The 16808-nt window shown below is 38.3% G+C and overlaps 1 protein-coding gene across 1 annotated transcript in view; it reads right to left on the bottom strand.

Moving 5' to 3' along the window:
* The window catches only part of KIAA1549 (KIAA1549 ortholog), a 141804-nt gene that overhangs the window by 19244 nt on the left and 105752 nt on the right, over positions 1-16808 (bottom strand). Inside the window, exons 11-13 of the mRNA XM_054386878.1 lie at positions 9922-10124; positions 6460-6581; positions 1025-1230 (exon numbers count right to left, since the gene is read on the bottom strand). Of these exons, the coding sequence (XP_054242853.1) occupies positions 1025-1230; positions 6460-6581; positions 9922-10124 (531 nt within the window). The remainder of the gene's footprint in view (positions 1-1024; positions 1231-6459; positions 6582-9921; positions 10125-16808) is intronic.

Raw genomic sequence — 16808 nt, 5'->3', positions numbered from 1 at the left:
CCACACTTTTAAATCCTGGCCTGACACTCACAGAAATCATTCTTATCAATGGAAAACACTTTGGCACTAGACCAGGTAGCAGCAAATGCTCTGACTGTCCTGGACTGCATATCTGCAGCAGTGAATTAAAACCAAACAAAAATAAATTTTTGTGTATTCTCTCACAAAAATAATCTAAAATAGCATGTTAATGCCAGGCCATAAACCAGACTTATTCTTTACTTTTATAGTTAGAATTATATGCATTCTTTCCATATAATCAGATTTTCATTTTGTGGCCCCTCTTGTCTATGTATATAGATATGTGTATTTACCTCTCTTGTAAGGTGCTCAGAAACACAATTTGCTAACACAATTAAGTTAAAGGTTTCAGTAATCTTCCACTCTGAATTATGAGAAGATGCCATCTTACACTGAGCACAAAGCCAGTACTGTCAGGCAGTGTATGAAGTGGTTTTACAGTGCATCACCTTCTCTCCTAATTCCCCAGGTATGTTCATGTTCTGCGTACAGTAACCTGAGCCTCAGAGAAAGCAGGAAGTTCCTGTACTTTCACTGTCAGATAAACAGACCAGAAGCTGGAAGAGATGAATATGCTGTAAAATTCACACCCCAGAACATCCTGAGAGAACTTGTTCGGAAGAATCCATATCCTGAGCTGCTGAAAAGTCAAAAGAATGGTGTAGAATGCAAATCGAGGTGGGTCAGACATTCTGGTCTTCACATGTTAATTAGCACAATTCTCACAAATAAAGTCCTGCTGAATAGTAGAAGGATAGTAATGCAAGACCTCCTGATCACCAAATTCATTCCTCTCTCTGTGTTTAAGTTTTGGGTTTGGTATTTCTCAAAACCAGGTCAGAATATCTGTCTCAACAGAAACAGGATTAAACTGAAATTTGTCAAAATTCAACTCCTCAGGAACTAAAGAGGAACTCCTGATAATATGAAACTGGATACTTTCCCCTTCCCTCTTGGCTGGGCATACAGTCCTCCATAAACATTCAAAGCACTTCAAAAATACCTCTTTATTAATTTTGTTGGTCTCTGCTACTCGATCAGAAAGCACTGAGTTCTGAACTGGAGGTGCTGCCATCGGCTGCATAGCAATCAGTTGGATCTTGCTTGGGACCTGTCTGCTGGCATCTGAGGAACGTGACATCCTATCCACATGTTCGAAGATTGAGGCTGAAGAATGCTGCTCATTTCCACTGCCAGTTTGAGGAGGTCCTAAATCACCAGGAAAAATACAGAGCAACGTAATGCTACTAGGGTTATCTCAGTCAAACATTAACCTCTCCATATGCTGTGCTACAGGACTATGTCATATTTTCCATCTGTGTTTAATTTGCCCTATAGGCCTTCCAGCTGATTCACATTTAGCATACAAGAAGTTTACACAGAAGTTTGGAAATTATAAACATTTTTTCCATTATATATCCAGAAGGTGAGCTGTCCTTCTTAGTTTCTGTATATCAAGCTCTTGGCATTTGCAAACCCTCAAAATCTCCATTTACTTTACCCACAAGAAGCTGTTCAAGTACATACTGCTAATGGTTCCTCTTATCAGTACTTAAGGAGATGCAAATTCCTCAAAAGGAGGTTCAAAGAGCAATAAAACATGTCTCACTGGAAAATGCAGTTCTTAGTTGATAGGAGTGATATATGAATTAAAGAAAAAAAATCCTTAGAAATCCACAAAACCCAGAGAATTTTACAGGTATTTTACTGATCAATGCTTTTAAAGTATTGTTTTCATCTCTCTGACAGGATAAACAGTTCACATAATAATAAGCAATCTACACAAATACTGTCATGTTGTAATTTGCTGAAGAGTTTAAATCAGCTCAAATACAACCAGTTAATCACTTAAACAGAAATGAGTCATGTCCCTCAAAAAACTGAAATCTGTAGTATCAGCCCAGTGGTGGAGCTAGACCTACAACAGGAAGCATTATGTGGATTAGGCTTCCATAAACTACTGAAGACTTGCAAAATAATCATTGTCTTGTCCACATGGTAATGTCACAAATTCTCAAACTGCTTTTCACCACGAAATATAAGCAATAAGAGATTAAGATTTGTGACTTTTCTTACGGAGGAACACAAAAGAGTAAAGGGACATAGTGCCACATCCTTGCACAGACTTCTAATAATAGGCTCAGATTCAAATCAGAAGGAATATCTAAATTGATTCTATTACAGAATCAATTGTTGATCAACCTGATCCAACTCCCAACAGTCAAAAAAGAAAAGATAACAGCCACTGCTTTGATCCATTTGCAATATGTGCTGGTAAGGAAGTATAGAGCTCAGAAGAGGAGTGAATGCCATGTTCTGTAGAAGATTACAGTAGATGATTTGTTCCTTTGCTTCCTTCTTCTAGCACAAAATGGGAGCAGGAGGGAAATGGAACAGTACACTGTATTATATTCACAGCACACTACACTTTGGGGCTGGAAAACAATCCAGCCACAAGCTAAGCAAAATTCTTATTCTTCATATTTCTCAAAGTTTACCAATGCACTATCAAATGTGCATATTTATAAATGATATGCAACATTTCCAAATATGACTTTCCTCTCTAAGTGCCCTTAAAAAGAACTTAAAGAATTCCATTCAAGATCTGTGTTCCAAATGTTTTGCACGATACGTGACAACTGAAATATATTCTTTCCTGTTCCGTGGCTATTTATATCATCTTTGACGCATCATCTTCACAGTCCCACCTTCATCCATTTCTCAGAAGCATGAAAACATCACCTCTCAGACAGGTGCACAAGATTACTAACTGGTTAGTGTGAATCTTCCAGAGCAATCCTGTGGCTCAATGGAAATCTGATCTGCATCCACCTTTCCCATTCTTCACATACTTTAGTCCCTTTTCCCAAACTCTCCTGTCTAACAGCAGTTCTCAAAGGTCACTGATCTTCAACATATAACTGTAAGGGGTTTTTCCACACACTTGGTTAGCAAGGTCCACTATACTCAATTGTGCTGAGCATTCACTCCAAATTTTTATAATTTCACCCATAATCTTTCCTTTCACACACATAAACAAGAGCCTGGCAGCAGCCTCTTAGCTGAAACTATTCTTGTAAAACAATCCAAAAGTCCCACTGCCAAATTTTGGTAAGGTTCTACTTTAAGATTGACAGAAAAGATACACACAAAGAAAAACCCCAAACACCAAAATATAAGCTGCATCTGACCTTTAAATCCTCTCTGTATGCATACACTGGATGTGTCTATAAATACAAACTAAGAGGAAAGTATAGTAAAGTAGAGAAGAAAGCTGGGATTTGCAGCGCTATACAAATACGCCAAAAGGAGAAATGGCTCTTCTAACTCAACACATGAATGAACTCCTTCTGGAGTTTTGACAGAGTGAGTAAGAATGGTTTCTCATTTCAAAGTTCCTATATTCCACTGTTGTCCATGGTTAGAAAATCTTTTTTATAAAGGTATCAGATGGCATTATACTAATGAAATTTTGATCTTGGGCTAGACAGCTGAGGCTGAAAAATAATGGAGAGAAAATGCTCAAATACTGGGCTGAACATGTTTAACCAACTATTCCATGTAGGTCGCATGTCAGGATCAACGTTTATCTATTTTCCCTGGACTGAAACTACTAATAGAACTAAAATGTCAGGAAAATTAATTGCTCTGCAGGAAGCTATGATTTTATATGAAGATCAGTGCATTTGGAGATAGAGGAAGACTATTACTTCCTGCAGCCTCTTGAAATAACAAGAAGAGACACAGAAACCAAGGTGTGTAAAGTCTAATCCAAATATCAGATGAAGTCAATGGGAATCTTCCATGCACCCACTGGTATCTGAATCATGTCAGAGTATGGAGTGTCAGATAAGTTTCACAGTTTCTTTGTAGGTTATGTTCCAAGGATGCAGCTAATGGCTGTCTTTAGTTACTTATATAAACTCAGCAATGGAAAGCATCATAGTCAGTCTTACATCCTTCTCTACTATTATAAGACAGACAGCCCTTATAGAACACAGTCCTTAATTTATCACTAAATATGTTATGCATTATCAAAGACAGTGTCAGCTTTCTCCTGCCCTATCTTTGCTAAGTCTCAGTCCTGACCAGAAGAACACTAATTCATAAGAAAGTATTTGAGCTTCTTTGCAGGTAGCTTGTGTTGGTCTTGAGGTTCCAGTAAAGACACTAACTCTATTGATATCATTAACTCTATCATTAACTCTAACAATATTTCTAAATTGTTTATACATAGCTAGTTTAAGCACTAACAGCTGCCTGGTTTGCCACTTTCACAGTGATATTTTGAAAGATTTGGGAGAAAATCAGAAAAATGTTTCTACATTGGATGACTATAATTTGTATTACTTAAGATTTTTTGTACTTCAATAGCTCAAAAGCAATTTTGTTTCTTAGAATTAGAAGACAAATCTTTCAACCCTTTAGATACAAGCACAGCTATCCCAGCACCACTATTCATATTTTGACTCAACTACCAGCTCTGGTTACTTACCCACTCTGTTTGCTCCTGACAACATAAAGAAAAAAAGAGGAAACACACAGTAATTATTACAAATAATTCATCTGGATTGGCAATTGGAAAAAAAGCACACCAATGAATGGAATGCCTGAACTTGGATCAAACCACCAAGCATCAGCTGCACAAAGAGGGAGCTGAATCTGCCAATTAAGAGAGAGCTCTCTGCAGACAGTGCCCCCAATTCTGAATGCCAAAAAATAATCCCTATGATTACCAAGCTAGAGGCACCAAATGCTGAAGAAGAAAAAAAGAGTGCATTTGATATAGTAAGGGCATGATAGGTAAAAAAGACACATTTACACAATATCCTTGCTGTCTCTGTCAGACAGTTCAAAAATAGAAGAGCACTAAACCAGGACAACAGAGACAAAAATGAAGTTGCTAGATAAGAAGAAATAGGAGACCACTAAACCAGGACAACAGAATGGAAGGCAGATAGGTTGAAACAATTCATAAGCTGTCTTGAGATCAGCTCTGTCATATCATAGTTGGTTTCCTGTATAATTACTTGGGCATGATTTCTGGTCCTTAGAGCAAACCTAAGGCACTGAAAACATATATAGCATCAATACAGCAGCATCTTTTTGTAAACTGTATAGAGTACATACAGCATACACTGCCTGATGAATTATTAGGAAGTATAACCCTCTAGTCACATTACCAGATCCCATGCTTTGTTTTCTTACATGTTCCTTACATAGGAAAGCCTCCTCTATCACCCTTGCTGGTCCAGTAATCCACATTATGGAAGTTTCAGAATCATGCATTATTTGACTTGCTGTTTAGCCATTCAAGAGCTAGCAGTTTACACAAACTCTTTTACATATTCCCTCAATCTCATTTCTTCAACATAAGCAAAAACTGAAGATTGTCTGCTATGATCTGAATTTCACTGGCACTGCATACTCCTCAGTAGTCTTTACATCTCAGCTGGTATTTCACAGAGCACGTGGGAAAACATTCAATATACTGAACAGACTGCTCACAATGTGATTGGTATTTTCTTCTTCTCAGTTTCTGTTTCTGTCAAGGCCACGTGTATTAAGAACAGATGGGATATCTCAAACTCCTTTACCAGATACTCAGTATCAGAATTTTCTCTAGGAAGACTATTGTGATTTAAAGCAAAGATCTGGTAACTAAAACCTCAAGCAAGGAACCAGCCATCTAAACACAAAAGGGTCTCAGAAAAAACAGTGTTTGCATAGGCACAGTTAACCACACACTTTTAAACAGGAAAAGAATGCAAAAGAGTATTTTACTTGAAAATGAATGTGGGTTTGTTGTGTTTTATCAGCTTCTCAGTGAGGACAGAAATGTATCTTAGGGTGCTTCCAATTTAACTGTAAGGAAGATTGTTAATTATAAAGAAAGGTCACTGTTATTAGGGTGGTTATTAACATACCAGCACTGGAGATTCATCTTTCTAAAGCACAAACATGAAGGCATTCTGATACCTGAATTGGAATTTCTTTGTAAAACTTTTACCTGTCTGGTCTCCTTTTTTCTTCATCTCACGTTTTTTGAAGTTACAGTTGCAGACATACTGCCATGCTGTATCTAGTCCTGCTGTGATCTCTACTGCTCACATAACTGTCTGCAAGATTGCTACCATGAGAACCATAATTAGGCCCAAACAGAAAGAGGTTTGCTGAAGGTGTGTGGGAGAGAAAAGGAGGGAAGATTCATTCCTGCTAAACCATTAGTTTCAAAAGCTTGCTGTAATGAAAGGAATGTGTACATCTTCAGCTTCAACAGAAGAAATGAAATAAAAAAGGAGAGAAAGAAAATTTTCTGCATCACAAACTAGAAAAAATTAACAGCCAAAGATGAGTTTGGATGAATTCAGAAAAACTCCAGCACTAAAGTAACTCTTGAACCTGAGTACAGCACACAAGAAAAACAAAGTAACAAACCCTTCTTCACTGATCTGCGTGGCTTGCCCTCGTTGGCAACAGTTGGTCTCCCAGTTTCTTCTCCTGTCTCTCTCCCGCTGGACTGCTCACTTGCTGTGGAGTCAGCATCTGATGGTGAAATTCTGCCACAGACGTCAAAAACCAAACCAACATGTAACACAAGATTGCAAAGGAGCATAATTCTCACACACAAAAAATACTATGCTAAAGTATCTTGTGAGGAGTACTAGTATGTCCCCTCTGTTTATAAGTAAATGTATATTAAATTACCATAGTTAGATAGTCATTGCCATGATGTTACTGTTGCTGTGGGTGAAAACTGACTGTAACACGACTCACACGTGACAAGACTGGTAACTAATCTTTCCTTTAAAATATATTTCAAGAAAAAAAACAAACCACCTGCATTCATAAGTAGTAGTTTACTTTTCAGACAGAAAAGAATTTTATTAGAAATAAGAAACCTGTACAGGTAATCAATTTAGTAGTCAAACTTGGGGTCCCCTCACTCACTCTACAAGTCCATGTGAATATTTTCCTGGCTAGTCAAACTCAGGGTCATTGGAAAACGTAGTTTTTGTGTATTTATCCTATGTGGTCACAAGATTGTTAAAAACATTTGTTACCTACAAATTACAATCTTGGTATTTATAATTTTGTGGGCAGTTATGCAAAAATATAAAGAAACACTGTGATATGCTCCCCAACAGAACACTTCAGCTGTAAAATTGCCCAGATAGTATAAAAATAGGGCAGACACCACTGCCCAGCTGACACCAAAGCCTATCTTTCCATATGGGATCAGCCTTTGTGACAGTGTCTCTAGTGATCATTTTGTCTTGTGAACATACTTACTCTATTCCTGCAGGGAGTTAACCACTGAAAGTGTGCATGTGTCTGTGCATTAACTTTAAGTGTAAAATTTTCTTGGGCTATGTGGGTATCTAAATGAATCACAGAGGCTCTTGGCTAAAGATCAAGCTGCCTAGAGCACACAGACTATAACTACACCCAGACAGACAAGTTCATTGAAAGTTGAATCTACTCCTTGCAGCAAGCAATGGTCCAAATTCAACTCCCCATTTTCTCCTTCCTGAACAATGCACTATTAATTGAACTCTTGCCTTTCTTTCTCTTCTGCAGGACTGCCATACTAATAAGCCACATATAAATCCCAAAATATTGAGAGGGGGGAAAAAAGGAGAAACATTCTGAACGAGCTTGCAGATCTGCATCATGGTATCTTTTCCTCTTTTCAAAGGTGGAGACATAAGCAGAACTATCACTTCCATCACCTTTGTCTTGGTTCAGCTAAGTATACAGCTGATGTCCTGTTTTCAGGTCTGCTACTCGCTTTGTTTCACCTCATTGTGCTTTGTATTTATACTCTTCCCTCTATCTAAATTAGTATTAAGTAAATGATAGGAGTATAAATAGTGCCAAGTCAACATCAGCCATTCTTTTTAAGTGCTGAGGAATATGCAATTGTATCATTCCAAGCCAAAACAAGGGGTCTAACTGTCAGCTGGAACCTAGAGTTGCTGTGCTTTCTGAACCTAGCTGTTTTTCTTGCTTGTTGTGGTTTTTTACAGACACAGAATGTGTACTAACATCACCACTGTATTTCCTGGCATGCAAGATACAGTCCTGAATTACACTGCGATGAATTGAGTTCTGTTATTTCCTCACAAAAAAGAAAACAGATAAAACCAGCATAACACACTATGCTATCATTTCACATTTCAACTTCTGCCTCAGGGAATAAATGTTTTAAATCTCAAGCTGACATGGGCATGTCAGCATGTTAGGAAGATGATAGTAACATCTCCACAGTTAAGCCTGAAGAGAGATTTGCTCTTAAGGGAGGATAAGGGAAAGGGAGGAAATTCTCTTTTGAAAACATTTTGAAGTGTTTGAATTTAGATACAATTAAAAAAGAACTATCTTTGTTCCAAATTTGAACAATGATTCATTACTGTGTTCAAGGGTAACATGAAAATGCTGGTTTGTAAAAATTTTTGCTGCTTCATTTTCTGAATTAATTTAGATGAAATACAGTAATAGCCTTAAGTTTATATTTTTTCTTATATTTATGTGCATACAAATATAGACACCTTCATCTATCCCTAAGTATCATCTCTGTCTTAGGCCACTTCTGATGTTTTAAAAAGAAACACAGAAATACTTGTCTTTCCAAATTATATGAATGTGTTTTAACTTTTTTAAGCTATACCAAGATGGAGTTAGCTATTTTTTATTACAGTACTTTCCAATTTTTCACACCTTCCATGGTACCACTGGTAATCTACTACATGCAAGACCTATAGGAAGTTAGGAAGACAGGCTCAGCATTTGGGAAGGTGGAAACTGAGCTGGACAAAGCCCAAGTGCGGAACATAAAGCAAGAACCTTAGGACAACTGGGGCTTTAGAAGAAACACAGAAGGTTGAGCAGAGGAGCAAGCTGTGTCAGAGACACCTACAGCTTAGGAAAAATCACTGTTAGTGTCTCTCTAGGCTGCCCTTGGTTATTATTTTTTCCCCCCATCCCACTGTGCAATAGCACTCAGGTAAAAGTTCAGGGGATGCAGAGCTGTAGACAAAGGAGTGCAAAAGTATGAGAAGTAAAGGAAGAAGCATCACAGCAAAGTGGAGCACAGAGGGGCTCTGCAATGAGGAGCTGTCTGTAATTCATCATAGCACTTCTTTCTTCAGGGCTCCATGTTTTCCCCCCACCTATTAACTTCCCACTTATCCCTATATTTTTTTTAAATGCACAGATTCTTCTGTACTGCACAGCTCTGTACTGCACCTAACCTACAAACACAACCCCTTCCAGCAAGACTCATTAATGTAATTTGATTATTGGAAAAGGTTAGGAAATTACTGCTGAAGGCTGACAGACACTTTTCCACTTGCATAGCTGTGTATTATCACTCCCTTTCATGACCAAAGCTGGTTTTCTATGATTGCCACCAGATAACCACAAATAAAAGCATGTGTGCATCTTCTCCAAATTTTAGATACTGCTTATTTATTGAAATTCCAACTTATCATGCATGTATTGATCACTATTAATATTACTGAAACACACTGCTATTCACCAATGGTTTTCCTTTGTTTTTAAACATCTGTTGCCTTTGCAGCTAGAGATCACTGCAAGGAGAATGCATCAGAAAACATACACTTGGTGTCTCTACTAAACGAGCAGTGACTTGACTCCAGCCAAATGAGTAGCATCTTAAATACCCCCAACTTAACTGAGCATGTTGCCTCTAAGAGAAAAATGGACACTATCTTCTCACAGCTTTGTACTAATGAGTAGTGAGGTGCAACTCTGATGGCCCACTAAAATATGCAAGTTCCAGAGCTCTGGAGCAGTTCTCTCCACTGAAACTATAGTAATTGCCAGTCATTAATAAGCTGTCATCTACTCCAATTTCTTTTATCTCTGTGAACTGACCTCCCTCTGTGTCGAACAGTCTTTGAAGGCTTTGAGGAAGTCTTGGATTTGGGACTGGGCACATCTCCATTTTCAGATGGGGTAGTATCCTTAATAGGTCCTGGTAAAGGAGCTGGCTCGTGGATAATCAGGACGTCATCTTTATTGTGCTGGCCCAAATGTTGCTTCGCAAAGTCAAAACCTTTCACACTGGGGGCCTGTAGCTGTGAGAGAAGAACAAAGACAAAAAATAGGAACCATGAGTGATGAGTAGAAAGGCTCTGCTTCATATATGCAAAGAATAGCTACTAGGAGCGTGGTCAGGCTCTGGTAAGTCTCAGGAATGAACATGAGAGCTGTAGGGAATAGAAAAATAAACCCTACACAATTCTGTCATCTTACTTCCGTATATGATACACAGTATAAAACTCAAAATCAGCAAGTCTAGTTAAAAAACACAAACTAACAAACCAGCCTTCTGTTCCTGCTATATCCTTTTCCAGCTGGTTCTTTAATCACCTTGTGAGGAGCTTTATTTGTACTTGTGGGTGCAAGGCTGGAAACACCTGTGTCCTGACTGGGATGGTTACCACTGCCACGTCATCTTTCCATCCAAATGAGTGAAGAGAGTTTAAATAACTTGAATAATGTCACTGCACACCTTCCTCATTTTGAGCTCCCCAAATCTGCAGGAGTCTAGGGGAACTTGTACAAGAGATCAGTATTCTGCAGATCTGAGTTATACAGCAGCCTGACAATGATTTTGCAGCCAGCATGGATTTCTCCAAAAAAAGAACTGAAAATCTAGCTCTCAAGAATCTCATACTGAATAAACAGAAAAATATATAAAGGGCTTTGGAGTTTAGAGAAATAAGATACTTATCCCAGAGATCTTATTAAGGGATTATGGATTCAATAGGCATCTTGCTTGATAAAGACACAGAACTGGGCTTTTCATTTCATAACTGTATTTATAAAAATCCAATCTCACCTTGTCAATGACTCAAACTCAATGTCAATGATTCAAACTTAATTTAATCAAGCCTCTGAGTTTCAAGCTCTCCTGCTGATTCTTTTTGGGCTTTGGAGTAATAAGAAATTTGCAATAACTAATTAAGAGAAAGTTTTTCTTCAAGTCCTGCTCATTTTTATGTAGTTTGGAAGTTGTCAACCTTTCTTTATACTTTCAGCTCTAACTTGCAAAGCACGCACAGTCATTGCACAGCACATGTACAAAACCCTCTGTGTGCTCCTAGAGCTGACTTCCTGCAAAGTGAAGCATGTGTTGGAGTGTGTTTATGGGTGCCTCAGGTTCCAGATGTTTAAATGAACCTCCTTTCATAAAGCTTGGCATGCCAACACAGCTAACTACAAACAGACTCGTCTGATACCATGCCAAAGATAAGCTTGCCTAAGGAATATTCTGAAACAATCTCTTCAAAATATTTTCTCAGCAAGCAAATATTTTCCAAATGGTTCTTAGGAAGGACGTTGTAGTAAAGCAAACTGCCTATTGAGACCAGTAGATGGCAATAAAAGCTCTCCTGTAAAATCCAACAACTATCTGAATGGTTGAGGTTTTGGAGTTCATTTCTCACAAAATGAGTAAGCTTACTATGTGAACAGATCTGGATGTCTTCCACTATACTCCATTTTTCTTGGGCTTTACAACAGTTCCTTCAATTCAGCATTATGGAGGATCCAGTTACTGAATTTATGTAAATGACTGCCACAACTGATTCAAAAAGGCACTGCTGAGCTAGACTAGATAAAGGTATAAATGTTCCTCTATTTTTTTTGAGTCATAGCCACCTAATGAATCCTTCCTGAAAACTCCCCCCTTTCAGAGTGGAAACATTGTCTTCAGGATTTTGCTTACTTAAAAAAAAAAAAAAAAAACCAAAAACCACCACAAAACTCCACTCCCCCACCCCAATACTTCTGAGGAAGAAGTTGTCACATCTATTGTCAGAATTTGCATGCTGCCTTGCCATACTTCGATTATTGAAACTCCTCTTAGCTATTCCACCTCTACCTCTGACCTGTTTGACATTATGTCTATTCTTTTTGAAAATAATCCTGTGTGTGACACTCTTCCTTTTAACCTTTGTTAAAACCCTTGTTAAAAGTGCAACCCTGTATCTATACAGCCCTGCTGCTGACGCCAGATAATCGCTTCCTCTAGTTCACTACATTCCCATCTACTGCCTCCACATGATGAGTCTTCACCATGTGCTGGGCACAACACTTTCATCAAAAAACAAAACAATCCCAAAAAATTGCTGGTGCTCAATCCTTTCCTAAGCACCCTTGACTTGACTTGCAAAGTTGCTGCTGCTTGTTGAATAGTCTGATGGGTGGGGTGAGCAAGGACAACTGAAGAGACAAAGATTCTAGTAATATTGGAATTACTGCTATGGCTTTACTAAGATTGCTGCAGGTCTGAAGCAAGCATTTCAACATACTTTAGAGTTAACTCTAGCATACTTGGTTGGTAAACCCTCTGGGGAAGAAAGCAACATGCAAAAAAATAGGAATTTTGAATGTTTTAACTTTGCCTGATCTTATTCCCAGCTGCAGTCTAACATAACGTTTTGTCTAAATGCAATTACAGAAACAGCCATATTTATGTGAACATGTATGTACACCACAGCATATGTACCCACAAATGTTCATCTGAAGACAGACCATGTGGAAGCTGAATTAAAAGACTGCTGGTATTGCAAAGACAAGCACTCACACCATAAGGAACGGCACAGTTAAGATTGTCTGAATAATCACAACTGGATACTCTCATACGTAGGCATTGCAATAAAGTCTTGAGTTACAAAATCATAAATTCATTTCTTCCACAGGAACCCTTTTGCTCTCTACCACCCTACTGGGCCTTCTGCCACTAGTCAAAGCTGAGTAGAATATAAGAATGCTATTTGTGGAACCAGTGTACTCCTTCCTGCAGAAGCTGGCAAACAGGTAATGAAAGAAGGAAGAGGTATAAAAAGAGAAAGGATGCATTCTTTTATGCAAATATGCAGCTAGGGTGGCTGAGGCTGGCAATGGATTTCACAGACACTTGCTGGCAACAGAGGACTAGCAAGTCTCAAGTATTACCATCCCAGGCACCCAGGCCCTATTTTCCTGAGGCTGCAGCCAGGTAAACTCATCTGGCTTAACTCTTCCTTGCCAGGCAGAACTAGTCTCTCCATCCTGCCCTCTTGCCCCTCTCTTCCTCTGCCTGCCATCTGCCTGTTCCAGTTTACACTATCCAAGAACCTGAGGCTCACTGCTCCATATTCCTTTACCTAGCCTCCTAACAACCTGTGTACAGCAAGACAGTAAAAAACCTCTCCCCTTTTAAGGTTCACACTTTTGATACCTCACCTCTTAGACCATGGCAAAATTATGAGTTAACTGACACTAACCAAAATCAGCATTTTCAATAAAAACTATTTGAAGGACACTGACACACAACTCTGCTTTCTGTAAGATGAGAAGGTCAGATCAACGAGACCCAGTGGAACAAATATTTGAGTGCTGTTTCAGACTGAAAACGTTTCCTACATGTTCTTATGAATTTCTCTGCCAGCTGCTGCATTCCTCTTTATCTTTATATCCACTTATACAGAGTAATCCATGAGATGACCTCTCCTCGTCTTACAACAGGTAGTCAGAATACCATGTGAGGATCAGTCATAAATTAACCACCACCAAGGAAAGAATAGATTGTCTTTTTAAAAGCACATTTGTTCTGATACCACCACCTGTTCTGAGACCCTTTTTACCAGCCTCAGGAAGCCTTAATTAAGACTACATAAAATTAGTATCAGCAAAGATTTCTTGTTTTAAATGTGTTTTGTGAAGGTTTTATTTTGGTTTACCTTTATATATTTGTGAAAGGGAAAAGACAAACTAGTCTGAAGGTTACCACCAAAATGAACATGTTTAAACTACTGTATTTGTAAGGCATTATATTATTATACAAATGCAGAACCTGCTGAAATCTAAGGGGAAGATGATTTCAAATTGTAAACTCAAGACAGTGCTTTAATCCTTTTGTTACATACTGAATGGGAAAAAAAATATTTGAAGCTCAATTCATATGAAAATCAAATAAGTTCTGCAGAAACCTACAACGTCTATGCACCTTGGTCAAGATTTATTCCATGAAAGCAGGTAACAACTATAGTACTGTTCAAGTCACAGAAATATAACACAGCTAGCAATATATGGTTTTGCTAGATGCAGAGACACACCAGGAATGTCAACAATCTGTTTTCTCAAGAATGCAAATACTGCACACACAAGTCAATGAATAATTTCAGCAGAAAGCAGAAGAGAAGAAACACACTTATTCAGTATTCTCCCTGTAGTTCCTCTAAGTAGCATTTGAACTTGGACATAATATGAAGAATAATGTATTAAGACAATTTTCTACCAATTTTATACTACAGCTTTGCCTGTTCCTTGTAGAGACAGACATATTGAGAAGAGGCTGTTAAAATGCATTTCTAGGGAAACACAGAAGCTAACCACACTTTCAAAAATAATACTTCAGTGTTGTTACATAATCTATGAACGGGACAGGAATCTCTGTAAAGAAGGCCTGCTGACTTACATCCTTATTAACATTCTAGCTCATGGAATTATACAAAATTGACAGGATAAAGAAACTCCATAATAAAAAAAAAAAAAAAAGAAGACTTTAACTCCAGTATTTTAAATGCAGCAAGGCAATGAGAATCAGTTTTAACGTGGGTCTGATTTAAACTGGCTTAAAGCTATTAAACATTACAAACTGCCTTCCACAATCTGAGATTCACACCACCAAAGCCTTCTCCATATTGCTATGGCACTATAGAATAAGGCAGTGTGAATTCACTGCAGCACTCTCATGATACACCAGTAAGGACAATGATTTGCAGCTGCTGGTGTGCTGCTTGATTTAATTTTTTTCCACCATGCTCTTACTAACCCTTCCCAAGATGTTGCCTACTTCCTCTTCTCACAAGGATCATTCAGCTCTATTGTTTGCAGTGTCTGTTCCATGAGATAATTAAAACACCCACCAATTCATAAGAATTTAGAAATATGAAAGCATGTTCTCCTTTCTCAGTCTCATTTTCCTATTCAGATCATTCTTTTGGTATCATTCATACCCCTTACGGACATAAATATACCCTCTGTATTTTTGTTTATCTTGCTCTACTTCAACAGAAGACCCTTTGGGATCACAGACAGAGACTGACTGTAAAGGATGCATAGAAATTATACATGTGATTCAAAAATGATAATGGACATCCAAGTTAAGACACAAGAAACCTTTGCTGATGAAAAAGGCATATTAGAAGATCACCTAGAAGCCAACTTCCACCTCTACAGCTTCCCTTGAAATACTGAAAAAAGACACATTTGTATTTCTCAAGGTCTTTTTGTGCGTTTGACACAATTTCCCTATGAAATGGGATATGATACAAACAACTTATGCCATAAGCACAAACTCCTTCCTGGTCTACTTTAAAAAAAAATATTCAGCATCACTGAAAAATGTGCAGAGGGATCTGTCACTGCTGCTGGTTTAGGAAATGTCTAAGCACTGAACCAAAAAAGGTCTCTAATGTGATGTAAATACTTTTACTGATAACCATGTATGTATGTATGTAAAAATTATATGTGCAATGGCAGTTCACTATTTTGCCTCTTTGGTGGGATGCCACCAACCTCCCATTACAATGGCGATACAACCTGCACCCTCTGCAGGAAGCCCCTCCTCCAAAAGATGCAGGATTTTGAAATCTGAGGGCAAAAAAAGGTGTGGTATGTACAAAATGCTGTCCATTTCCTCATTTTGGACCAAGCAGCACTTTATGCAAATTATTTCTCACGTTTGTCATCACAACAGCACTTCAGTCAACTATCACCAGTACTGGGAATAGGTAAAGCAGCTGAGCAAGCATGTCCTTTTGAAGAATTATGCTTGTAGGTACATGGGTTTCTACCATCAAGTTGGGGAAAAGCAGCACACAAAATAGCCAGTGATGGCATAGAAAACCAGAACAAGCTACTGTACAGCCTCTGATTCTCGTTCCATCCTCTGACAAGTCAAAGCTGTGGTTTATTGCTAACTACCACACAAACAGTAAGCAAAGCAGGAATCCCACCAAAAATACCTCCACAGGCATTTTGCTCCTGGAGTAGGTTTAAAAACAAATAAACAACCCCCCCACAGATTTTTTTCAGGGATTTGTATCATCCCTCTTCTCCCTTGTTGCATTTCTTCCTGCCACACTAATATTACCATGACAGCTCAGCAAATTTCACAAAATACAGGAGGGATCATGTTGTTGAAAGCCCTTAACTCTGAGTACATATATGCCCACAGGCTGTCGAGATAACTGCTGTAACAGGCAGAATCTGGTGTCTGAATCACGCAGTTCTAGCTTTACTTCTCAGACAGAAATGCCGCAGGGTGGGTACTACCTTCATCACAGCTTGGTGAGGTTCCTTTGCACAGTGGTTGGATGAAAGTGTCAGGAGTAAGTCAGAAAAAGATCACCAACTTGTTAGGATAGACAAGCCACTGTTTTTTCTGAGTTCTACCAGTCTTTTGTCCATTAATTGTGTCAAACAATTACTCCTCCAAAGCCAAGTACACAACTCCAACATCAACTACAACCTTCAACAAGAGGTAGCACAACACATCAAAAGTTTCTTTAAGTCAAAGAAACTCTTTCCACAACTTGCAAAGCAAAAGAACACATTCACAACATGGTTTTCACTGCCTAAACAAAGCACGTATACAAGACAGTCCAGAAGCACTTTATCTCTGTAAATAACCAGAAAAGTGCTAAGAGACTTTTAAGATAGAGCATAGGCCAGCAATTTTCATTTATTTTTGTGCTGGTATTTTT

This window comes from Indicator indicator, chromosome 14 (assembly GCF_027791375.1).
Source record: "Indicator indicator isolate 239-I01 chromosome 14, UM_Iind_1.1, whole genome shotgun sequence".
Taxonomy (NCBI): domain Eukaryota; kingdom Metazoa; phylum Chordata; class Aves; order Piciformes; family Indicatoridae; genus Indicator; species Indicator indicator.
Note: the sequence above shows the minus strand (reverse complement) of the source record. Positions and strands in the feature narration are given on the sequence as shown.